Source organism: Aricia agestis, chromosome 21, assembly GCF_905147365.1.
Source record: "Aricia agestis chromosome 21, ilAriAges1.1, whole genome shotgun sequence".
Taxonomy (NCBI): Eukaryota; Metazoa; Arthropoda; class Insecta; order Lepidoptera; family Lycaenidae; genus Aricia; species Aricia agestis.
Window position 1 is genome coordinate 10,807,755 of NC_056426.1, and position 26,941 is coordinate 10,834,695.

General features: G+C 39.1%; 2 protein-coding genes across 3 annotated transcripts in view; one reads left to right on the top strand and one right to left on the bottom strand.

Annotated features, from left to right (window-relative positions):
- LOC121737728 (protein Skeletor, isoforms B/C) overlaps window positions 1–12,764 on the bottom strand; it is a 63,416-nt gene extending 50,652 nt beyond the window's left edge. For both annotated transcript variants that reach the window (XM_042129416.1, XM_042129417.1), the window contains exon 1: window positions 12,657–12,764. In XM_042129416.1, coding sequence (XP_041985350.1) covers window positions 12,657–12,699 — 43 coding nt within the window. In that variant the 5' untranslated portion in view covers window positions 12,700–12,764. The remainder of the gene's footprint in view (window positions 1–12,656) is intronic.
- Window positions 12,765–14,990: 2,226 nt separating this feature from the next.
- LOC121737767 (protein Skeletor, isoforms B/C) lies at window positions 14,991–26,927 on the top strand. Its single transcript, XM_042129462.1, has 14 exons — window positions 14,991–15,117; window positions 15,212–15,285; window positions 17,452–17,600; window positions 17,839–17,902; window positions 18,460–18,638; window positions 19,416–19,523; window positions 20,511–20,598; window positions 21,167–21,355; window positions 21,727–21,873; window positions 23,429–23,564; window positions 24,328–24,496; window positions 25,418–25,622; window positions 26,018–26,357; window positions 26,550–26,927. Exons 1-14 carry the CDS (start codon window positions 15,075–15,077, stop codon window positions 26,672–26,674), a joined length of 2,016 nt encoding a protein of 671 aa, XP_041985396.1. The 5' UTR covers window positions 14,991–15,074; the 3' UTR covers window positions 26,675–26,927.
- The last annotated feature ends 14 nt before the right edge of the window (window positions 26,928–26,941 follow it).

Genomic DNA, 26,941 nt, shown 5'->3' on the forward strand with positions numbered 1-26,941 from the left:
ATGAATCAAAAGATAAAGACATTGTGGGCGAACCGATCTAATTTCCACGCCGAAGCGGTCAGCTTAACTATTCCCGACAATAGTATTAATCCCGCGGGGCGCAGGCCGGGGTGCCGCGGGGGGAGGCCGGACCGCAGGGGCGGAGGCCGGACCGCAGCCCCCGGTATTACAGCTACTTCTGAGGCTGGCTGCCGTTCGACTGGAAGGGAATCAAACGCTCGCACGACGAACGGTTAAATTATATTCGGCAATCACGAATTAATGTAGCGAATAAGATTTATTTCGGTTGAATTCGCTTTTTAGATTACTGTTTAACTGGGCACGTAGACAACTTCAATTATTGTGCAAATCCATACCAATAATATTATAAATGCAAAAATGTGTCTGTCTGTATGTTTCTCTCCACGCCCACCTCTTCACGCCCAAACCGCTACACTGATTTTGTTGAAATTTGGGATGTAGAGATTTTAAGTGCCGGAAAAGGACATAGGATACTTTTTATCTCGGAAAATGTATGGTTTTCGCTCGATTAACGATTTTTGGCTCAACAGTGTCGCAGTCATCTAGTTAAGGATATTAATTAACATACAAAAATTTAACATGCAGATACTGACAATGATTAAGCATAATATACAGGGACGGATTAAAACTACTTGATGCCCTAAGCAATCCATGCCTGCGTTTTTTTGGTGAGGTTTTTGGTGAACTGAGAGTGGTGAGACGTGATGCCCTAAGGAAGGATGGTTTTTGTCCTTCTTCTGGTGCCCCCTCAGACGTGATGCCCTAGGCAATTGCTTAATTTGATTAAGGGTTAATCAGCCACTGAGAATATATTATTATACAATTTCCGCATGTTTCATTACTATCAAAAAAAATATTAGAATACATCATAAAATCTTTGGACATTTTAGGATGTTGTCCAGCTTGTTGTAAAGTGTTTGTGTAAAGTGTACAGGCTCTATTATAGATGAGAGCAACTGTATGCACGGTTCTAGTTCGTTAGCGACGCATTCAGGCGATGCAGCTCGCTCGGTCATGCAAAATACTCTTCAATACCATCATTTAGGAGCATATTAGCTGATAGTTTATCGGAAATCCGATATTTTGCACTAGGCACATGATCAGTATCCATGCTGTGACGGTGTGTTTTTCTCTCTGTTGCATCTTTACGCTCAAATAGTTAAACTGATTTTAATCTTTGGTATGAAGCCTGAAATGAATGTGTTTAAGATGTTTCGAGTCTCTAGGGAGCCAAATGTTTATCTGTAGATAGTTTCAGTCTCAGGTAAGGAGCTTATAGGATATAGAACTATAAAAACGGAAAATGGTTGCCGCGCAGAGTTGCGGGCAGAGTCTTATGTCTCAATAAATGTAACAAATTAATTTCCTGAAAATAAAGCTATTGTCACGAGTGTATTTAACAAGTGGCCGGAGCCAGGCCATTAATTAAGTTCCCGGTGTCCCCGCGCGGGCCACGCGACAAGCCAACTCGTAAAATAAAAAGAAAAACGCCGCCAGTCCGGGGGAAATGAAAAAAACCAAGCGGTGAAGATGAGAGAAACTAGCCGCTAGAGTGACTCTGTAGTTGACTTGATTTCTTTTAATGTTCGTCATTTATTTTTATTTTAGATGCTTGTTTTTAGTTTTAAATAAATCGCCCATGACTATTAACAATGTCGGATGTGAAAAACGACAACTTGACAGGAGAGCGATTCAAAGTCTAAATTGTGCATAACTTTTTACTTATTTCAAGTAGGATCATGAAATTTCAGGGTAATACTATAAAAGTTATTTACGTTTGATATGTTATTATGAGTATCTCGTATTTTATGCCTAAATGTGAGAAAAATCACTTCTGACCTTTTTAATGGGGTACGAGTAATGCTGATTTGTCGGAAGTGCCAGAACCGACATTGTTGCTTGTAGAAAATCGATGATAGCTTGTCGGAAAAATTAAAAATTATTACCAACACTATTTTGTTGACTTTTTGATAGCATAACTTAAATTAACTAAACAAAATAAAAAATTAAAAAATATATATATTAATTATAAGGAGAAAAAGTTTGTTTTATTCATATGTTTGTTTGTATTGAATGGGCTCAATAACTACTGAACTAATTTTAAAAATTCTTATACTTTTGGAAAGCTACATCATTTGCAAAGAACACAGGCTATTTATTATTCTGAAAAATATTAGGAATCCTACCGAAAATAGCAAAAATATAACCCAAAGTGGTAAAAAATTGCCAAAAATTTTGAAATAGTTGACTTTTAAGTTACTCGTAACTATTTAAAAGATTTTGTCTAATAATTTTAGTACAATAAAATAAACATTTTTATACGGAACCCCATGTGTGTTAGTTCGTCTTGCAGTTGGCCACTATTTTGCGACAGTAATGATCTTTGCATATATTGTGACGAGGGCGCAGTGGAGTACCTAGTCCGCATTTTATTCAAGTTTTCTGCCCTTTCACGCGGTCATATAACTTGTATGGAAAATTCAAGCCGCCACGCTACACCCCGGCATAATGTGCGCGTTATTCGGAGACATAAAATGTAATATTGACACAATGATCTGGCATGTTCTGGTGTAGTGGTGTAACACGCGGCACGCGACGTGACGCGACGCGCCGGTCACTTTCCCAACTTCACTTTCTACATATCTCGGTAGATCACCACTCGGTGGACATCGGTGGACATCTCAACAACAAACACATGTTACAATTATTCTAAGCGCATCCGGTTTTCGTATCTATATTGTCGTTGAAAATAATTTAATACTTTAAACGAGATTATCTTCTATTATATTTATTTATTAAATATTATTGATAAGGGATATCTTAGAAATAGCTTAATGTACTTTCATACAAATTTGCGTGATGATGTTTTGAAAGGGAAAAATTGCTATATACCCAACAAGGTTTTGACCCTGAAAACTAAGACCCTCAGAATCGAAGCGATATTCGTGACATACAGAATAAGCCACTAACCACTCCGCAACAAAACATAACGCCAGCAGCAGCCAGCAGCAGCCAGCAACCCGCCAGCAACCCGCCAGCAACCCGCCCAGCAACCCGCCAGCAACCCGCCAGCAATGACGACATCAAAACTGAACAATACTTCATTTATTTCCTCAACAATTTTTCACTCGAGCGTCGCATCTGACTTTTGTTTTTCCTTTTCATTTTTAATTGCGAGCTTTTGTTAATAGAACGCTGTTCAGTTGCATTTTTTTTGTAATAAAACATTAATTTGTTTCTCCTTTCATCGTCCATCGTCGTGACCGAATATCCGTTGAAATCGATTGAGCGGTTGAGTTTGAAAAGTAATACTTTCTGAATAATATTATATTAGTTTGTTTGGTTGGATATTATGTATGAATTTATTAAGCTTTGGTCATTACTCATTAGCTGACTGCACTGTCAACAATTGACGATTTATTGACCATGCAATATGTTAATTAATTAAATATATTATGTTTGCAATGACATAATAATAATATATTGTGTGCCGGTAAGATCGCGAGGTCGAGCGTCCTCGGGTGTTGTCGGGTCGGGACTGGTCGTGAGGTCGTGCGGGTCACAGGTGCACCGCTAACACATACATACAAGATTGAATTGATAATGCAATGATTAGTTTAACCTCTTTTGTTGACAAATTACTTGCAGAATATTATGTAGGTATTTGCGAATGTGTCTATGGTATCGTCGATATGACTTCGACATCTACGCCGCGCCGGCATCTCCCTTCGTTTTACGAGCCTTCGGTCATGGCCGCGTGTCCTCGCATGAATATACATAACAACTAAAGAGGTTTTCACTTCACGAAATTAAAAATTGCTTCTGGGAAGTTACAAATTAGAGACATTGTAACACAATAACACAAGATGGAACGATGACTACTGAATAGCCTGCGATACTCAGACAATACCCTCATATACCGCCATACACTGTGGTAACGACCATCGTCATACCACCATTGTACCACCATTGTACCACCTGTCTTACGTCACAATACCACATTGTGGTGGCATATCATTAGCGGCTGCAACATGTCACATTACACATAGTATGCCAAGCATTGTAATGTGGCTTTAAATGATATTATGAGGATCTTAAAACAAAAACATAATATATTTTTAATTTTGTTGGTCGGATTACAAATCGAGAAAGGCTGAACGGATTTGCCATATTCTTGCCTTGAAATATTTGTGGAAGTCTGAGTAAGGTATATTGATGGAGGAAAGTAATGACGGACCGGAACGGAACGGAACGACAGACATTGTTCTGTAGACATAATAATATCTTCTAGTTGCTGTCATAATAAACACATTTTAAAATAAGTTGTTACAATCTGGTCCAGACAAATAAATAAAATAAACTATTTTGACGGTATTGTGAATCTAAACTATTTTCTAACCCATTTGACCACAGTCGAGAATTGTCATTAAAATCGGTCCAGCCGCTTAGGAGAAATCAAAGAAGATAGCTTGAAACTGATTCAAATTATAGCTTTATAGCAAAAGACATTGCAAATGGCTTTATAGAATATGATATTTGATTTTAAAAACAAAATTTTTGTGGTCTTAAAATACGCGTATTCCTACAGACAATAAAATTGACCACATGTAGCGAGCGGCGACGTGTTGTAAGTCGTGTTGCACACATTTGACATTAAAATATAATCAAATAATTAAATTAAAATATCACGATAACACATCATTACGTAGCCTTACGACATTTTTGAAAGTATTTTATGTAATATTCGCCCGCAATGAGCTATTAATTATAAAAACTGTGACGCTGTTGTAATGACGGTATGACGGTCATGTTGTATCTAAACAATAAACATACATTATATCTAACTTAGTATACTCGTAATATTATGTTTGTCTGTCGCTATTTAATCAATTACATTTATGAAGTTACTCAACGAATTTTAATTATTTATTCAAGAGTAGGGCGTATGTATTATGTATGTATTATGTATAATGCATCATAATAATAATGTATATTATGTCAAAACAGCATTTGCCGGGTCAGCTAGTTGTTGTAAAATACGAGATGCATCAGTAATTCTGCGCGTAATTTTAGCGGTATTTTGTAACAGATTCGGCGTTAACCAACTTTTGAGAGAATTGCAAGTTGTTCTGCTAACTGTTCACTGTTCATACGTCAGCAACAATTTTTACGGATTTATTTTCTTGCCATACTGATTAATAAGTCTTTTGAGAACTTTCAGAATAAAAGATGCATATTTATCTGCTGTTCTCAATATTATGTCTTTCTTCGTATTATTATTCAGTCAGATACTTTACGTTGTACAAGAATCTAAAATTTAAACAGTAGGTACATACTTTGAAATCGCATAAAATAATTTTGCAACTTTGGTCGTGCATCGGATGGGAATGTAAAATCGGTCGGATCGGCCATACGTACGGATCGGCCATACGTACGGATCGGCCATACGTACAGATCGGCCATACGTACGGATCGGCCATACGTACGGATCCGCCATACGTACGGATCACGAGAGTAACGAAATAATGTGTGTGCTGCGTACTGCGTATGCACTTGGCCACTTTATTTTGATTTTTATTCATTTATTTAACTCAGGCATCTTGGGCTATACTATAAAAAGATAACTAATGCGTAGTCTACTTTTTTATACCGGCTGCCATTACCAAAACTTTATTACTATTATTTAATTGAAACTTACACTAGCGTAATTAGTTCTAAGTGAGTCTATTAATAGTGCCGGTGGTGTTGTGTGTGAGCTGTGTGACTGACGGTGTGAGACCGAGACGGCCGCAGATGTAGACCGAGCTAGGGCTGTCACTTGCGCATTTAATTTAATTGTAACGTTACGACGAAAACGTTGCTTTTCTTTACACATTATATTGGTTGCGAAATGTAGAGCCCTTACTATAGTATATAATTTTTCCTTATTAATACAATTAATAATTATTCACAAAGGGTCAGGAATATTAAGTACACAATACAAATACAGAACACGGTGTACACCAAATAAAAATTAAAAAAAAAAAAAAATGTTTTATTTCTGAATAAATTTGAATCAAATATTTTCAGACACAGCACAGTAGGGTTGCTGAGGATTCCTCTTCCTCATAATGAGGAAGTTCCGCAATATTTTGGGTTCCTCAACCGTTATCGCATCCTCAAAAATAAAAATACAAAAATCCTCCTCCGCTATCGCTTCCTCAAAATTTAAGAGGAATTTATGAGGAATTTTTCCGTATCCAATCATGGCCACGCACACGCCAGAGCGCGATGCCGGACCGAACGGGCGAGCGAGACCTCCCCTCTCGCCACCGCGCTGTTCCTTGCTTGTTTGTTTTAATTTTATTGACATAATATAGCAAGCGTTGTTTTGTTTACGCGTGTACGCAGCTACGCACGCAGTGCGATAATCTAATAATTTGAATTCTTTTATCGAAAATCGAAATGAGACCGAAGTGTAGTGCTATATCAGGGCTTCCCAGACTTTTTTATCCACTGCCCACTTTGAGAACAAAATATGTTTTAGCGCCCCCACTGTTTCACCTACTTTCTTTTCCTCATTTAAATTAAGGGGCTTTTGCCACAAATTTGCCGGTATGATTACCCCCCCCCCCCCCCCCACCCTCTACAAAACGCCGCCATTTTTTCTGAGTCCCACACTGCCCCCCTTTAGACCTTCAGCGCCCACATTGGGACGCTGTACTATATGGACGTACTTCCTCTTCCGCTTCCTCATCCGCATCCTCTAAATTTGCGCGTGACAATTCCTCTTCCTCCTCCTCTTCCTCATAATCACTTCCTCAACAACCCTACAGCACAGTAATATTGTGATTTGTAATGTAAGTTAAAATCGAAAGTTAAAAAACTTTAATCCGACTGCGCTATATTAATGACTAATGTTACTCAGTTGATCATGACGAATCTATTAAATTGCTAAATAAAATTTATTAAAAACCACAATTTTTGTACCCAAAAAATTTTTGGTGCTGAGCAATGAAAGCAGTTTTGTCCTAAACTATCTAATAACTGGCCAAGTGCGTGTTATAGAGCGAAAATAAGGAAAAATTTGTGTTTTTTGGATGGGAACCCCCCCTTAATTATTATTTATTAAAAATATGACCGTATTCAGTATTCATAACTCAATACGTAATTTTTTGTAGGATGATACACAAACGCTCAACACCGTCCATTTATGTATCACGGTAGAACAAACAATCTCATTACATAGCATCCCAGTCTTGCTAGCATAATATAGTGTGGCGACAACCCTGCCGCTGGAGCAGCCGGCGCGCGGCCGCACCGTTGTGAATACCGTTGTCTGACTGTGACCTACTGCTCACACACACACACACACACAGTACGCCGCCGCTCGAGCTTGACCACCGTTAGCACATCTCAAGCTATTACCCCATTGTTTACGACGAGACTAGCTATGCAGATGCCTTTATGATCCAGCAGCTTAGAGATTGTGACCTAGGAGTGGCCTCTTTTTCAGAAGCTCTATCTATGCGATGCAACAACAAAGTTTAACTGACCGATTACTTGATCTGAATGAAAATAATAATCTACACTTTAATGAAGGGGCCTACAAAATAGGTTCTGTACCCACTACCCAGTCAATATTTTGTTTTATTGGGTTAGAAAAAGTTACAATAATTGATATTATGGTCTCAGAGAAACGACATCTCATATTTTTTAATTATTCTGTTTTTATTATTTTAACGTCAATTGAAAACTGCATTACCATAGTCTTCTTATTGTATGGCAGTCCGCAGTCTCTAGCCTTCACAGAAAAACTGTCTGCAGAGTGACAACTCCGATTATCTCGTCATGACTTTCGTCTGAACAATAGTTTTGGCAAAAACATCGACTTTCACTGAACCGTCATCGCGCATTGTGTGTATGTCTGTCTGTCTGTGTGTGTGTGTGTCACACACATAGTATCGTGTACAAGATGTGGAGCACTCTCACGGAATACCGATTTGTGTTCTCAATTTTACGATAACGTAACTGGAATTTACGGCGTATGTTTTTTTTTTATTTATTAATAAGAGAACATAATTTTAAGTAATCAAAATTGCTAAATAAGAAGTTTATTATGTCACAATAAGTGTTATAACATTATTATTTTGTGATACTCGAGTCACCATTCAATAGAATAAATATTATTAAATCTTTATAAAATCATGACACATGGGAGATTTATACGTAGGAGAGCCATACTTCGGCACGAGTGGGCCGGCTCGACCGGAGAAATACCGCGGTCTCACAGAACACCGGCATGAAACAGCGCTTGCGATGTGTTTCGCCGAGTGAGTGAGTTTACCGGAGGCCCAATTCTTTTTTCTATCCTCCTCTATTCCCTTCCCTTCCCATCCCTACCCTCCCTTATTACGCTATTCCCTCTTAAAAAGCCGGCAACTCACCTGCAGCTCTTCTGATGCTGCGAGTGTTCATGGGCGACGGAAGTTGCTTTCCATCAGGTGACCCGTTTGCTTATTTCTTAAAAATAATACAGTCGAATAAGATTATTCTACCGAAAACTCGGAAGTGTGTTAGTGTTATGCTTTACATTAAAATAAAATATGATTTAATTATGATATTGTGTAAGAGACAGTAGTAGCCAAGTGTAACTGTACTCGTAATCTGTCAAACCAAAGTAAAATATATTTTGTTTTTCCTTCCCCGGGCTCCGGCCCGCCGCGCGCCGCGCCGCCCGTCACTATAATGCTATAATCAAATTAAACTCGATTCTCCACGGCGCGGTTTTTATCTACGATTTTGTTGACTTTTTTCCTTTTAACTTTCATTTTCAATCGTCACGAGACGTAGAAAGTATATTCCGAGATATTATTAGCTGATTAAGTGATTTCAATATTCATATATCCAATTTTTCTACATTTATAATAGTAAAAGTGACTTTTATTTTGAAATGCGATTTTTGTCGATTAAAAGAACTATTCACAAAATGATAAGACGTGCCTTTATGAAATTTAATTTGATTTGGCTAATTTACTTTAAAAAAAAAACTTTTTTTATGAAATAAGGGGGCAAACGAGCAAACGGGTCACTTGATGGAAAGCAACTTCCGTCGCCCATGGACACTCGCAGCATCAGAAGAGCTGCAGGTGAGTTGCCGCCCTTTTAAGAGGGAATAGGGTAAAAGGGGAGGATAGGGATGGGAAGAGAATAGGGGAGGGTAGGGAATGGAATAGGGTAGGAGATTGGGCCTCCGGTAAACTCACTCACTCAGCGAAATACAGCGCAAGCGCTGTTTCACGCCAGTTTTCGGTGAGCCCGTGGTATTTCTCCTGTCGAGCCGGCCCATTCATGCCGAAGCGTAGCTCTCCTACGTCTACTTGAAATGTAATAATTTCTTTAGTAGATTTTAATAAACTTCTTCAACAAAATGCGACTAAAACTATCAAGCGCCACAAGCTACACGTTACACAAATAAGCGATCGATAAACGTCTTATTCCAAGCGGCCTTGATCTAAAACTCACACACCTCATGGCTCATACATAAACAAATGAAAGTCTCCGACGACAACTCTATGTAGGGAACAAAATACATACATTCATTATAATATATTATGTGTATCGTGAGACAAACGAAAGGTTTTTTTTTGTATCTTATAGAATTTTCTCTTAGGTAAAATTTTACGGAACTGATGAATATAAGGTACAGCTTTTGATATATTATGTGCATTGAGCAATAACAATTTAATATTTATTGTTTTTATATATATTAATATAAACTAATAATATGCAATATGATAATTTATTTTCAACATTAGCACGCTGAGAGGAGTGCGCGTACAGCGAGCCGCGGCGCGCGTTGATGTCTAATGTATCATGCTCGCTCACCGCCCGGCGCCCGGTACACTACGTAGTACGTACAGATCAATTTTTAGGGTTTCGTAGCCAAATGGCAAAAAACGGAACCCTTATAGATTCGTCATGTCTGTCTGTCTGTCTGTCTGTCTGTCTGTCTGTCTGTCCGTCCGTATGTCACAGACACTTTTCTCCGAAACTATAAGAGCTATACTATTGAAACTTGGAAGTAGATGTAGTCTGTGAACCGCATTAAGATTTTGATATAAAAATGAAAAGACCATAAAAAAATTTAGGGGTCCCCATAGGTACAACTGAAACAAAAACATTTTTTTTTTCATCTAACCTATGCGCGTGGGGTATCTATGGATAGGTCTTCAAAAATCATATTGAGGTTCCTAATATTATTTTTTTCTAACCTGAATAGTTTGTGAGAGAGACTCTTCCAAAGTGGTAAAATGTGCCCCCCCCCCCCCCCCTCTAACTTCTAAAGTAGGGACATGATAAATATAAAAAATATATATGATGTACATTACTATAAAAACTACCAACGAAAGTTGGTTTGAACGAGATCTATCAAGTAGTTTTTTTACGTTATAAATGGAAAACATTAAATAAACTTTCATTAAATCAACTGAAATATAAAAAATAAAAATAAATGAAAAACTTTTTGATTTCATAAAAATAAACCTTATTGCTGCTGTGGAACCCTTGATGGGCGGGTCCAACTCGCACTTGGCCGGTTTTTTAGTATTGTAACAACAATAATTATTAAGTATTATTGTTATTTGTGAATTTTTTGTTTCTTTCTTTCTTTCTTTCTTTATTAACTTATTAAACTTTAATAATGCTCGTTCTCCTTCTAGTCATTTTAAAATATAAACAAAATTGTAAACGGCGCCTGTATAATAAATATGTATATTCAATTGTTTTTCAAAGTGCCCAATCGATTTTTATATTATAATTTTAAATGTAAATGGATAAGCTTCAAACAAATACATAATCGCCATTACATAATATCTGAAAACGGCAACATGTAGTATTACGAGAGATACACGGATTGTTTTCGCGGAGAAAAAAAATTCCTACCGTCGAATTGGTCTCTTTATTTGTGAAAGGACAAAACGGAACTCCGATAAGCACGTCCTGCCATGGGACTTTCGCTCCACACGCCGCCCAGCTGATGCCACACGTGGCTTTTATGTCTATGGTAATAAAGTTGAAAGTGTCGTGCGCGGGCTGACCGGTCAGAGCCTCAGAGGTGAGATTGTTTGAGTGGGTGATCACTTTCCATGGAATTTCGGAGACCACATGCACATGCATGGGATCACACCACTTAATATGACACGACTATAAAAAAGATATGACTTTTTCTTATATCAACATACATTATAAATGCTACGGTGTATCCGCTTCTTACTTCTTCACGCTAAAATCAGGACGTATATTATTGTATCTCGATTAAAATATAACGTCAAATGCATGCCTACACGTACGGAGCTGTTTATACTGCGTGAAATTTTAATGGTTGTTTTCCCGCAGTGAAATGATTCTATCTTATTATGACTACGGTACAGTCATAAAGTTAATATACTTAGCGGAATAGAGAAACAAAGGCCTGAGCAAGCGAGATGTCACTATCAGTAACACTGCGTGGTAAAATGAGACGTGTGATACATGACAGCAGCACTCTTTTTTCGACGTCCAGTCGGCACGTGCCGCACGTTGACAATTTAATCTCATAGAATTCATGTTCAATTATGTTTGTGTAAGTGTATACGTACACATATTTTTCACACAGATGAAAACCAATTTCGGTTACGTTTGACAGCTCGAGATTGTTGCTCTATTCCGCTAGGTATATTAACTTTATGGGTACAATAGATTTGTGAAGTCTTTTTTTCATTTAAATCATAAATAAAATTCGGCCGGGTCATAGCCGCTCACGCCCATAGACATAAAGTTGCCAGTACGTCATACAAAATATTTTTTATTTTCAAAAAATAATTTGCACGATTCGCTAGTACTACTACAGGTAAATCCTTCTGCGGCGGGAAAACAACCACAAAATGTCGACGTACTTTTATCTGTTGCACTTGTACGTCTATACAAATGTAACTCTAATATTATGTGTATGTAGACTGTCCCCACTCTCCACCCGTGTAAACATTAAAGTAAGAGAAAATTGTCTTAAATTATTTGATGTTATATAATTATAGATTTCAATTAATATGTTTACTACTTTAACGTTGTTAGTGGCGGCCGAAAAGGAAGATCTTCCGACCGAGCGAGATAACATGCTCGGTCAGGCCGAAGCCCACTAACGTCATTTCAGACGTTGTATATATCTTGCCGTTCTCCGAAACTTCGATAGCGCGATGCAGGAATGTTAGGCGAATTATTGGTACCGCCACACTACAACTCGAGAACAACTCTACCGAAGTAGGTTTTTTTTTGTATTTTTAATTTCGCTTAGCATAATTATTATAAGTTGATGCTAAGATCAGTTTGAAACATAAAACGTTATAAAATTGCGGAAAAAATATTCACATCACATCGCAATTGGTTGTGCGGCACAAGTCACAACATAATATTCTGTTGCGATAAATAGATAAAAAAATATAAGTTTAACTGGTCAGGATGAGAAATTAAACAAATATTTTATAGCAAGGAGCGTGCAATTTATACTATGTTTAACTTGTCTTTAATATCTTGTAATCGATTCCCTATAACATCTAGCAATTACTTATAATATGAATATCGATATCTCGGTTTTCAATCAATAATAAAATGTAACTCACCAACACACAACACAAGGAGCGCTACAGCAGCTCCCCTCATCATGATCACTGCGATCGCGGTTAGCTGTAGTGTAGCTGTATAATAGTGTTACAGTCAGCTGTGCGCGGGCGTCGCGCGCCGCTACCCGTCAAATACTGCGCCCGCGCACCACGACTCCACAACACACTCACTGGAGATTGCCTTTCGAGAGGATCACTATTCACTACACCTAGCCCGTAAGCGAAAAGGTCGGCGGTCAATTTTGACATTTGCACATATTATTATAAGGGTCACATGCAACGGGACGAGGCGATACGATGCATTACTAATGAAACATTCAAAGGAACATTCAAACCAAAACATTCAAACCTTCAAGAAAAGAGCGTATTCCCTCTTAAAAGGCCGGCAACGCATCTTCAGCTCTTCTGATGTTGCGATTATGCGGTACTTGCTTTCCATCAAGCGACCCGTTTGCTCGTTTGCCCCCTTATTTCATTTTAAAAAAATAGGAACAGGCAGCACGACGCTGCGAGCGGTATTTCTGTCAATTCAATGTATGTCTTAGTGTATAGTAAATAAAGTTTAGTTTTAAATGGTAGGTACATATAAAAATGCATCTCATTAGTCATTGCACTGGTGCAACATGTAACACGTTACAAATTACAATGGTACTTCTCTAGATGTAACTTGTAACTTGTAACCCACAGATTCATTTATACTTAGTTATTACTTACGCACATTCATTTTTCGTGAATAAGAATAAGAATACTTTTATTTCCAGCATCACACGAAACATCATAATAATTAAACAGTATTCAGTGGTACAGTTATTATGATCTAGTCACAAACAGTATATATAAGATCTATAAATATTATTACAATGCTGTGTGATGCCAAAAATTGGCCCCAGCTCAGCAAACGCAGCAAGCGAGCCCGCTGCACTGATATTCTGCGGGGGCCAATGAGTGGCTTCACAATACTAATAAACTAAACAGTAAAACGTACAGAAATTGACATGGAACTAAAATCAAGAAAGTGAAGAAATTAAAAATTAAATTAAAAATTAAAAATTAAAATTAAAAGTTAAAAAGTGCTAGTTAACCTACGTCTTTACCTGAATCTTTATTTCTTTCTAGCTTCACTTATTGAGTTTATCGGTGACCGCCCCGGTCGCGGTGTAAGCTTGAACAAGTGACAGATAGACACACTTTAGCATTTACTATAGGTACTTGTATACGTTTATTAAGTAGTAGATGCAAAAACCAAGAATAATAGTAAATAGAACTCATTAAAGATTAATACGCCGCAGGTAAACTATACAGTATAGTATTTACAGTAAGTAATCATTCTTTAGGAGGTAACAATTAATTTAGGAAAGTAGGTACCTACTAAGTAGGTACCTATAGAATACTATAGATCGTCGTGTCTTTGGGAACATAATATTATTATTTATAATAAATAAATAAATTTGTTTTACTATGCCAGTTGCCACGAAACTATCCGGTCTCTCCCTTCAGAGCCAAGTATTCGGCAGAATCTAATAATATTATGAACGTTCATACCAATTCCTACGATAGTTCAGCTGCTTAATAATACTTTCTTGAAAATTCTACCATTGTGTGCCTTAGATTGCGTGCCAAAAACTGAATATTTAGCAGTAACGCTTAGTACCTACACCGAAAAATCTGCGAAACGGTATTAGAGCGAGATGTATTAAAAGCCATTGTCGTGTGGCGGGTGAAACAGACGACAGTAAATCGGTTGACGGTTCGCCGCTGTTTCGCGGTTCGCAGCCGCAGCGTGCGTCGGTGTACTTTGGATATACTAGACCATAATAAATCTTCCCATAATAATAAAAAAAGTCACTAAAAAGTCATTCTCAAATCTGAATCAACCTGAATACTCCCCCCCCCTCTCTCTCTCTCTCTCTCTCTCTCTCTCTCTCCTACTACCACTACTCTACTCTCTCTTTGATTGTCTAGGTTTCATAATATTATGGAATTCTGTAGCTTCTTTTATCTTATATTTTTATTATAAACAGTAAAAGGTGTATTTTTCAATATTTAAGGTACATAAAAGCAACATAATAAATAATAATTTATAAGACGTGTGGAGTTGTTTTTAAAAATATGTAAAGAAAAATTACCTTTATTTTTTAACAGCAGCAACACTCAAAGATGCAAGAATCTGGGTTCTCAATTACAAGGCGACGTAAAAAGTGAAAGTTCCTCGTTTCCAATTCGGCGAAACGAACTCCTGTGTTGTTTTAGCCAATCACGTATCAGAATAACTACGGAGAGAAAACAAAATTTAAGCAAACGTCAAGTGACATGTCAAGTTAGCCGGAAGTCGACGTGAAGGGTAGTAATATGAAAAGTTTGTGCTAATGTTTTGAACTCGAGAAAACAAAAGGAAAGCCTATAAATTCCACATGAAAAATGTATCCGATATGTCTCATACTACTAGTGCTAGTGACCCAAGGTGATAAACACGATACTAGTGAAACAACTAAGCGTATAGCTTAGAAATCTGTAAGTTGAAAACTTTCACTTATTTATGAATGGTGTTGTTGCAGAGTGTTCAACACAAGATGAGGAGGGTCCCTACCGCGGCAAGTACGTCGGGAAACTCAACTCCTACCATCACCAGGTAACTCGCTGCTCCGACTCCCGAGTCAGCAGCAGCCTGCGAGTGTGAGAAGTGACTCAGAAACCTGTTACACTTCCGACTCATTAACACAAAATTCTACCAAAAAAAAACAATAGTCTATAGTTGAACTGGTTATTCTTTCACTACACTTAAAACCATCTTAACAAAATTTGTTTATTTTCCACTTTTCCAAGTAGTCCCAATCAAAAGTACTTACTTACTTACTTTTTTACCAAGGAATATTACAAAACTCCTACTGAATAAGGCAAAAGTCTATCTATAAAGGTACTTATAGTAATAAAATAAAAATATTTTCTTACCATACCTACCTACATACAGATTACAGACTACAGAGATTAAAATATTGTACCCACTACAATTAGAAAGTTTGTTTGCCCTGTCAATTTTTAGTCACAAAAAATAGCCTTCCTTCCTCAATGGCTAATGTAATGTACCAACCAATTTTGCTTAAAAACTTTTTTAGTTTTGCTGCCACAAAATTTTGATAAGTTCTTGAAAATTTTAGAATATAAATTCGTAAGAAGTTGGCATTAAACATAGTGGAATTGTATGTTATCCTTTCAATATAATATAATATACCTATCCCGTGGATTTAAAAACCAAAGAATATTAATTAAGTTTTTAAACAGAACAACATGAAGCATCCAGTCACTGAATAGTAAGATTTAAATTTATTTTAGCCGTCATCTTTTGTACTGTTTGTCTTAATTATCATTTACTTAGTTCTATATGAAATCATATTATAACTTCCTTCCATCATTGCTAAACAGTTTCACTGTTATTAAAATAATTATTTTATAATTAAAATAATTACCTCCTATTTTAGAATTTATATCTATTGTCAATTTATTTTGAATAACTAAAACGGACAGCTGTTCAAGATTTGTTTTCAATTAACAACAGGGTAATAAATAAATAAAGCCTTTATTCACTGACTGTAACCATACCTGTAACCATGCAAACAATAAAAAACACATTTAGTCAGGTAGGCCTCCCCCATTTCCTTCCATTTGTCTCTGTCCCTGGCAAATCTCCTCCATCCTTTTGGAAGGTCATCCTCCCATTGTTTAGTCTGACGTCCTTTTCGTCTTTTCCTTGTCTAGGATACCATTCCATTAAGTCCTTGGTCCATTTTTTTCCATTGTCTATTCGTGTTATATGTCCAATCCAGTTCCATTTTAGTTTTCTAGTTTTTATTAATATGTCTGTTATCTTAGTTATTTTTCTTATTTTTGTTTTTGTCCACTGGTCTTGTAGCCTTATATTTAGCATACTTCGTTCCATGCTTCATTGACATACTGCGAGCTTATTGGTGTTTTTGCTCGTGGTTGGCCAAGTTTGGCACCCATATGTTAGGCATGGAAGAACACAGGTATTGTACAATTTACTTTTAATATACATTGGCACAGTTCCATTCTTGAATACTTCTTTTAGAGACCAGTACCTCTTCCATGTGTTACATATTCTTCTTTCTATTTCCTTCGAATACTGGTCTGTTGTTGATATTATTTGTCCTAAATATATGTACTCATCAACATACTCCACAGCTTCTTCTCCTATTTTTATTTTTTCTTTTATTCCGTTTGTCATTACTTTAGTTTTCGTTGGGTTCATGGATAGGCATGCGATCTGACTTTCGTAGCTTAGTTGGTTTAACATTGTAGCGTTTCAGGTGTTTCTGCGAATATTACTATGTCATCGGCAAACCTAAGGTGATTCAAATTTGACCCATTGATGTTTATACCCATTGTGTTCCAGTCTAAATTTCTGAATATATTTTCTAATACTGCTGTAAAAAGTTTTGGGGATAGTGGATCACCCTGTCTTACTCCTTTCTGGATCTTAAATTCTTCACCAGTTGGATCATAGCTGTGATATTTTTATATATTTCCTGGATAATTTGAATATATTTTCTTTCTAAGCCTTGATTCTTGACTCAAAGAGATTTATTGGTTGCTTTAACCCATCAATCCCCAAGTGGCACCCGGCTGTCGCGTAACAATTGAAAATCTATTGTGTCTGTGATTCCCACAATTGAGGTAGAGTTATTTTGAGACTGAAATAACTACTTAAGTAAGAGTATTTTTTTTTAATTTACTATGTCTCCTAGACTTAGAAAGCAATATATTCCACAAATATATTTAGGTTTCAGGTGAGGTGTATGCGGTAGATGACTGGACGCTGCTACTGGTGGAGTTCAACTATGATGGCACGGGGGACGACACATTCTTTTGGGCCGGGGACTCCGGACGGCCCGGCCCACTCGGGTTTATTGTGCCCGATGAACATGGGAAGTGAGTGACTGCTTTGTAGATAATTTGAGTATTATCTCTTTATTTTATAAAATATCCATAATCCCAGTAACTACATGTTAATGATAACTTCTTTGTTATGTGTGCTTTTATTTTATAATAACAAGAATGATGAAGATAAATAAAGTAATATAATATAAGTATGTAATTATAATATTATAACTTATTATAAGTATGTAATATTATATTAAGAAATAAATAAATTACCTTACTCTTCCAGAACAAACATCCTGGAGCGCTACAACAACGCTGAGATCCGCATCAAGCTGCCGGACGGCAAGCAGGTGAGTTGTTAGGATCAGCTTACACCACAATCAAATTAAGTGGCACGATGGTATAATAAGTTCAGGTTTTCTGACCTGTATGGGGTAGGCTTTACCTCCCTTGATTATTATTATACAGTGCGTAATATTAAATTAAATTAAATATAATTAAGGACATTTGAAGTGGATAAAATGGTTAACTAACATTGAGATTATTGTTTTATTGCATAAATGGAGGCTTTAGGACAGTAGGTAAGTTACAAGGTTGATTCAAATTATAAAGTAGCTTTGCCGAAAACTACCGCCGATGGCGAAAACTACTTCTTAGGTGATAAATACCTGGTTTCAATGAAACTGGTCACCATCAATGAAACTGGTGTTGGAACTGGTGCAATTTTGTGTAAAAATGACCTCAGTGGCATTTTGATGACGGTAGCTAGTTTATTGTCCAACTAATTGAATGAAACTGGCCACGGTCAACGATACCAGTGAAACACATAAAGAAACTTGCGCCCCATCTGGGTATTGCTTAGCCATCATTAATCCTTGTTCTTTTATAATTTGTGTGTGTGGTGTAGGTGTCTCGCATCACGTGGTTCGCCGTGTACGACCTGGCGACGCAGAACGCGTTCGGCGACGTGTACATACCGGAGGAGTTCGAGGCGCCGGCGCCGCGCGCGCTCACGCCGCTGGTTGCCGCGCCCGGCGTCAACATCACCAGCAAGCCCATCAAGTTCATCGACGCCTCTACGTTCGTGTACGTATATGGTCATGTAGCTGTATTCAACACATCAGGCAACTATTATTGCTTTGGACATGCCTGAAATATCTGCAGTTGATTTTACTACACCGAACTACAGATAATATGCAAGAGCTGAGTCTAGAAAAGCTCTACTAAATAACATCGAAATTCGAAACATAGGATTGCATTTTTAAGCATAATTAGTGTACAATGCATAAACAAGTGCGAGTCGGACTCGCGCACAAAGGGTTTCGTACCGTTATAGAGAAAAAAAATGTGTTTTTGTATGGGAGCCTTCTTGATTATTAGTTTTATTTTGATTTCATTATTAAATATTAAAGTACGAATATAATAAAATATTTTGTGAATATTTCAAGTGCCTATCTTGCCATTATGGATTACAAGCAAAAAAAGCCTTAACTTAAAATTAACTATCTGTGAAAAATTCAGAAGTCTAGCTATAGCGGTTCTTGAGATACAGCCTGGAGACAGACAGACAGACATATATCGAAGTCTTAGTAATAGGGTCCCATTTTTACCCTTTGGGTACGGAACCCTAAAAACGTAGGAGTGCAATGTTTGTTGCCATACTTGGGTCGGTCATAAAATTATTGTCATTTCGTTAGCTAAATGGTTATGTTAAAAAGTGGAGCCACAATTGAGCAGCCAATCTGTGAAAGTATTATCATTGGTAAAGTATCCTAGTCACTTTATTTACTATAGATTCAAAAATAGCTCTTGATTTGATAAGAAATATCACAGTACCTTAACTCCTGTTTACAACAATTCCAGCATCCCGGAGTTTTACTACGACGGTTTGGGTGAGGAGGTGTACTTCTGGACGGGGGTGGGCCCGCAGCCGTCCTCGCGCGGGATCAAGATACCCGACGAGGAGGGATAGTGAGTATTACAGGAGGAGGCTCACGACATTGAACTATTATTACTATGTATAGAAAAGACGGCGCGAACAAAATCTATATCCCAACTACTAGTCATAGAATACGATATCACCGTGACAAAAGCGACACTTTGACATGAAGTAATATTTTGAGTTGATGCCAGCCAGCTTCAACGCACAGTGCAAAAAACAAGTTCGCTGCATGTGTTGTTTCTATACGTAGTAATAATAGTTCAATGGAACACAATACCTTTTTAATAATGAAAATAACAAGGTCTGCTTTATGAGCAAGAAGGAAACTAAATACTGAATACATTAAAATACCTAGATGCCAGGGAGCTGGGAGGATTGTAGAATTATTAGTTAAAATATGTTGTAGCGGGTAGCCTACTTTTAACTAATTTTGGTATTATCAGCGCCATCTGTGTTTTATTGTTTGAAGCTCGTACTATCGTTGTTAGCTCGAAAGGCGAGAGCGCTATGAAACGACGAGACACTAGTAATGGGAATTAATGCTATTTTCTATTAATTTCATTAACATGCTAATTTTGATGTCACAGCATGCTAAGTATTATTGCTTTGCTATTTGCTAAAAACGCGGCATCGTGAATTATCGGTTCGCATCGCACCGCTCGCGTCGAGTATTATTTCGCATCGAGTGAAAAATACCAATTCATTAACAGTTAGCACCGCGGTGCGAAACAGCGCGGACGTGATTTATAATATCATGATCGCAGATTATTGCTAGGTACGATAATATTAGCAATCGTATTTTTTAGCAAGTACAATTAATTTAATTATTGCTAATGGGCATTTAACAATTAATTATCATTGCTAATGCTATTTTTACCAACACTACGAGACACTTCACTTTCATAGAACTGATAGGTATTTGTAAAACGGTCAAAAATCCTCAAAAACCGGATGTTATTATGTGTTTGTGTGTTAACATAGAGAAATTAGTGTTAATGATGTGTATGTGTGTCCAGCCTGGAGTCTCTGCGGTCGTACGGCGGAGAGAGTGTGACGCTGCAGCTGCCGGGCGGACGAACCGCCTTCGACGTAAACTGGCTAGCGGTCTGTATTTTATTTTGTATAAGGGGGCAAACAAGCAAACGGGTCACCTGATGGAAAGCAACTACCATCGTCCATGTCCATGGACACTCGCAACATTAGAAGAGCTGCAGATGCGTGCCGGCCCTATGTACTCCGGTCGTCCGACACATAGACATTAGTTTATTTAAGTACATTTACGAGTACATGTGTACGAAAAAATTGGCGTTAGGCTTAAATAACGTGTGCGTGGAAATAAGATACCAATATTTTACTTGTTAGTTTTTTTTAAATGTCTGTCTATGTGCCATCTCTTCATGTTTCAACTGTTGATGAAATTTCGTATTAAGATAATAAGATACGTCGTCATAAGATATTTGAATTCGGAAAATATAGAATTTTCGTGCGATAAACTTCTGCGGTACTTAACAAAATTATTGGTAAGAACTTGTAATAATAATAATTTTTGACCGTCATTATTTTCATTTTACGGTCTGTGAGTTTTCTATTTGAGCTACTTTTGTTGAATAATAATACTGACATCTGTCACTGTGACACAATAAATATAATATGTTGAAATATACTGTTTCAGATCTGGGACGCGCGCGCTCAGCGTCCACTTGCGTCCACCCTGGTGCCGGACGGGCTGAGCCTGCCGCCGTCGGCCGCGCGCGCGCACCCGCACCGTGCCGCGCTGCCGCACTGCCGCCAGCTGCACCGCGACCTGCACGTCGCCTGGGAGGTGTTCGGCGGACAGGTCACCCTGCAGCTCGCCGCGCAGGTTACCTTCGTGCTGTCATCTAATAATTATTTAGTGACTATGTACACGCATCTTAATATGAGTTGAGGAGATAAGGATGCTAAATTCTGTATCCAAACTAATATTAGTATAAATGCGAAAGTGTGTTTGTCTGTCTGTTATCTCTTCACGGAGATGCTTTGAGTCCCGGGATTCCCGGGAAAGGACATACGATTCGAATTTACACAGTACACACATAACCCCAAACATGCTTCTTGCTGTTAGAGTGCAAGCAACTGACAGCTTACTTTATTATTATTATATTTTTGTTTCTACTGTGTGCTTATGTTTTTATTGTGTGTATATTTGTACTACTCGTATGTGTATTATATGTGTGTACCGTGTGTTTCCAGATCGATCCTGACGAGTACATAGCGTTCGGCATCTCGGGGTCGGAGGAGGGGGCGGTGATGTTGGGCGCGGACGTGGCGGTGGCGCGCTGGGACGCGGCGACGCAGCGCGGACTCGCCACCGACTACAACATCACCGCGCTCGCGCCGGTAACACTTTTTTGTTTTGTTCATACAGTGGCGGGGCAACACCTAAATTTGATGTGGGTAATATATTATGTTTTGCGGGGCCCCTCTATGGACGACACGAGAAAATTTATTTTTTATTTATAAAATTATGAGTATCAAAACTCCTAAATCCTAAAAATATTCGTGGTTCAAGGGGTGCGAGTCCCCTTAGACCGCGAGCCTTGGGCAATGGGTGACGTTGCCCACGCCCTACGCCGCGGTATAGAGTAAGGCCTCTTTATTAGTAATAATAAATCAATGACAACAACTCGTTCAATAAGGGAATTAAAGAAAATACTAATACAGAAGGCATATTATGACATCAAAGAATTTCTTAATAATAATTAATTAATAAAGTATACTGTGACTAATTAAATTTTATTTTATGACATTTAAAGCCATGTTTAATTGAATTTCTTTGACATTATAGTTTGCTTATTGTATCTTGACATAATATTGTATTTGACCATTGGAATTAATATTACCTTGTGATGACTAATGAAATTGACATATAAAATTATCTAGATTATTGTATAGTAGAATGTTTTTTTTTTTTTCTAATTATAAATAATTGTTAGTTGCTTAGTTTTAAGGTTATATTGACAATTCGCAGTCTTATTTAAATAATTTTGACATTTAGAATATTTTGACATTTTTTTTTTTTAACTTAATTTTGACTTGTAACAAGAAATTAGAAATTACAACTTTTACTAATAATTATTATGATTTATGACTAATGAATGATATAATTACTTATAAATTGCCAGCCAAAAAATGTGTCAATAACTTTACTACTTAGTTATTATAATTGTGATTATAATATTATTTGGACGTCGTCAACTACGACAAAATATGCGATCTACCGAAATGTAACATCTCTAGCAACCATATTTTATCCAAATAAATATCATTTCATTTCATTTCATTTAAAAAATATGCAGTGAATGCAAGGTCTGCTTGTCTCTGTGTGGCACTAATATTATATTATTATAAACAAAGACGAACTTTGAATGTAATTTATATTCAATAAATTTTATTATCTGCAGCGCCATCTGTGTTTTGTAGTTTGAAGCTCGCTGTTATCTATTTAACCTCATGAGTTTCGATCGCACAACGCCATCTGTTGGCAGGGGATGTACTGCGCATCATAGGCAAGACGCTCCCTAAATATCTTTTTTGTGGCAAAGTTATTGAACGTCGATTGAGCTTGATATTAATATTACATTACATTATTACGGTCTTACCCCGTAAAAACCTTGTTTAATTTTAGCTGTGTAAATGTTTTTATTTTTAAGGAAGGAAAATATTTTCGCGTGATGATTATATGATGCACCTGGATGAGTTTACAATGTAAACTAGTTGTGTCAAAAGAAAAGAAGTGTATTATAAAATGGGTCATGTCTTACTGTTCTATCTTTCCCGCTGTCTCTTGTAGTCGTGCTGTATCTGTAATATTATGTTTGTGTACTCTTGCTGCAACCGTTTCTCTCTCTCGCTCTGTCTCATGTGTTCGCGCTACATCCGTCTCTGTCCGCAGTGCGTGCGTGTGCTGGGTCGGTGGACGGGCGTGTGCCGGGACGATCTGATCGGCGGTCAGGACAACAACCAGGTGTTCAGCGCCGCGCGCGACGCCGGACTCACCGTCGTCACCTACCGCCGCTCGCTGCAGCCCGGTGAGTATTATCCCTCTCGCTCACACAGCGAGAAATACAGTTTTTTAAACTCCATACAGGACTAAATGCTCGCAACTCCGTTGCGTCAAAATTAGTTTATCGCGCGGGAACCGTACATATTTTCAGGATATATCAGTATACGTGGGAGAGCCATGCTTCGCCACTAATGGGCTGGCTCGACGGGAGAAATACCACGTTCTCACAGAAAACCGGCGTGAAACAGCGCTTGCGCTGTGTTTCGCCGAGTGAGTGAGTTTACCGGACGCCCAATCCCCTACCCTATTCCCTTCCCTACCCTTCTCACAGAAAACCCGTGTTTCGCCGTGTGAGTGAGTTTACCGGACGCCCAATCCCCTACCCTATTCCCTTCCCTACCCTCCCCTTTTACCTATTCCCTCTTAAAAGGCCGGCAACGCACCTGCAGCTGTTCTGATGCTGCGAGTGTCCATGGGCGACGGAAGTTGCTTTCCGTCAGGTGACCCGTTTGCTCGTTTGCCCCCTTATTTCATTTAAAAAAACAGTATCCTATGCCCGGGACTCAAAGTATCTACATACCAAATTTCAGCAAAATCGGTTCAGCGGCTTGGGCGTGAAGAGGTAACAGACAAACAGACACACATACTTTAGGATTTATAATATTAGTTTGGATATATACCTACGTATTATCACTTTTTCATTATATCCATTCTCATGACTCATACATCTCTTTCCTTCACTCACTTTGTGTCTCTCCGCAGTTGAGGAATGTTTGTGAATGTTACAGCGGAGGAGATGGACCGCGCGTGGTCAGTGGACGGCGTGTGGGCGGTGTGGGCGGTGGGCGGCGTGGACGCGGAGGGCGAGCCCGCCTACCACCGCCTGCGCGGCGGCGCCAAACTCACCCTGCAGCCGCCGGTGGGGAGGCCGGAGAACGACTGCGTGCCCTTCGTCATGTGAGTACACCGCCCGGGCTGTTATTGTCGCTTCTCAGTTTGTGGGTATGAAACAGCGCCCTCTAGTGGTAACAGCGCCCTTAGTCATGACTCATGTGAGTATACTGGCCTGCCTGTATCACTTCTCGGTTTGGATGGGTATGAAACAGCACCCTATAGTGGTAACAGCGTCCTTAGTCATGACTCATGTGAGTATACTGGCCTGCCTGTATCACTTCTCGGTTTGGGTGGGTATGAAACAGCGCCCTCTAGTGGTAACAGCGCCCTTAGTCATGACTCATGTGAGTATACTGGCCTGCCTGTATCACTTCTCGGTTTGGATGGGTATGAAACAGCGCCCTATAGTGGTAACAGCGTCCTAAGTCATGACTCATGTGAGTATACTGGCCTGCCTGTATCACTTCTCGGTTTATGTAGGTATGAAACAGCGCCCTCTAGTGGAAAACGATAGTAACTAAGTTAACGTTTAGATGTGTGCTTGATATACACGTGATTAGTATCATTTCTCAATTTGTGTGGGTGTTAAACAGCGCCCTCTAATGGCAATATTAAACGATGACAGCGCCATGTGAATACTCTGGCGTGGCTGTTATTATGGCTTCTCAGATTGGGTGGGTGTTAAACAGGGCCGTCTAGTGGCAGAAAGAGTAACAAATTTGACACTCAAATGCATGTTTGATTTAAATGTAAACATGCGGCCATAATGATAACTATAGTCCGGTAACTGGATAGACAGAAATTCTATTGCTGCTCAAATCTCTTTCACTCGTTGACCAATATTTTTCGGCCGAATTTCTCTGTTCCAGCTTCCAAGGGACCGGACTTTATAATAATATAATGTAGCACCAATTGACCTTACGGTAGGTTTGGATATACACGTTATATTATCGCTTAACACAATAATACGCTCTCTCGTTCCAGCGGGGAGCGCGCCAAAGTCCCGGGCTGGGATCGCGCGTCGCTGTCAGACCCGGCGCTGCGCGTGTTCCGGTTCGCGCTCGGGCCGGCGGGAGGCGCGCGCGGTCTGGCCGCCCGACGCCGCGCCGCGCCGCACCTCGCCTGGTACGTCAACGGCCAGCTCGCCCCCGACATACAGCTGCGGAGGGGACTCGTATACACGTTTAAGGTATGATCTCCGTGAAATTTATAAGTCAAAGTAAAAAATATATTATGTAAGTATTTATTTTAACATATTTTTGTATTTGATATTGAGTGAACTGTAACTTAGTGATAGAAATTCACGTTTCACAGTAATAAATAACCACTTATTCCACTTTATTATATTATTTCTTACAATTTTAATATTTTACCCGACCGGTTTCGATAGAACCATCCTCTAGTGTTTTGTGTATTTTGTCTTCTCAGTTTTGTATTTGTAAAGCCAGTCATAAAACAAAGATAAATCGTAGGACAAATCATTGTATAGCCTATTCATATGTAACATATTAGAAAGAGAACCTGTGTGTGTTGTTGCTGTGTGTGTGGTAAAACTAACACCGTGTATTGTGTGTGCGTGTGCAGGTGCAGGGCGGCGACGACCCGCACTCGGCGACGGAGTACCACCCGCTGGTGGTGACGGCGGAGCCGCGCGGCGGGCTGGAGCGGCGCGCGGACGGCGGCGCAGCGGTGCGCGTGCTCGCCGGCGTGCGGCCCACTCGCCGCACGCGCGCCCCCACCGCCGCTGGCCCGCTGTGCATCGCCCGCCCGCCGCCCGCGCCCCGCCCCCGACCCCCGCCAGATACCTTCCGCGCTTACAACCGCACTCTCGCCTGGAGCTGCGCCGCCACCGCCGCCGACCTCGTCGTCGCGCCCAACTCCTCGTGGCCCGACGTCGTCTACTACAACTCCTTCACGCACGCCGGTAACGCCACTCTCCAGTCCGCATAATATACCGCAACTGACCAGTTGCTGGACAGCTGTTTTTTTTTTCAACAGAATAACTATAAAAAATTAAATATTCAGCACAAAAAAGAAATACATATTTAATTGTTAAGGTAACATTGTCATGAATCATTATATTCACCACAATATTATATAATATATAATTTTCCAGACATGGGCGGTCGTATATTCGTGGTGGACAAGCCCCGGCGCGGCGCGCGGTCCGCCGCCTCCGCCCCCGCCCCCGCCCTCGCCCCGCCCGCGCTGCTGCTGCTCGCCCTGCTGCTGTCACACTGACTGATCGCGACTAACGCAGCGCCATCATAACATTATAGGCTACTCAGAGTCGAAGCGACGCGGTCATTCACTTTTCTATATTTACCCAGGAGAAATTTATAATTCAATCATAGAAAAATAGTGAAATGTAGGCGGAAAAACGTCATTATGACGCGTCGCGTCACTTCGATCCTGCGCCAGCGTGAGATGAGCCTAATGCGGTAGTGAACATTTATGTGTGAACGAAAAAGCAGAATATTATAAAGGTATCAGTCACCTTACGTTTAG

What these genes read in the sequence shown, in the direction of transcription:
- LOC121737767 (XM_042129462.1), top strand. Translation starts at nt 15,075, where the DNA reads ATGTATCCGATATGTCTCATACTACTAGTGCTAGTGACCCAAG. An exon ending in TCAACTCCTACCATCACCAG is followed by an intron (nt 15,286 to 17,451) that starts GTAACTCGCTGC and finishes AAATATATTTAG; the next exon opens with GTTTCAGGTGAGGTGTATGC. An exon ending in CCGCCGCTCGCTGCAGCCCG is followed by an intron (nt 23,565 to 24,327) that starts GTGAGTATTATC and finishes TGAATGTTACAG; the next exon opens with CGGAGGAGATGGACCGCGCG.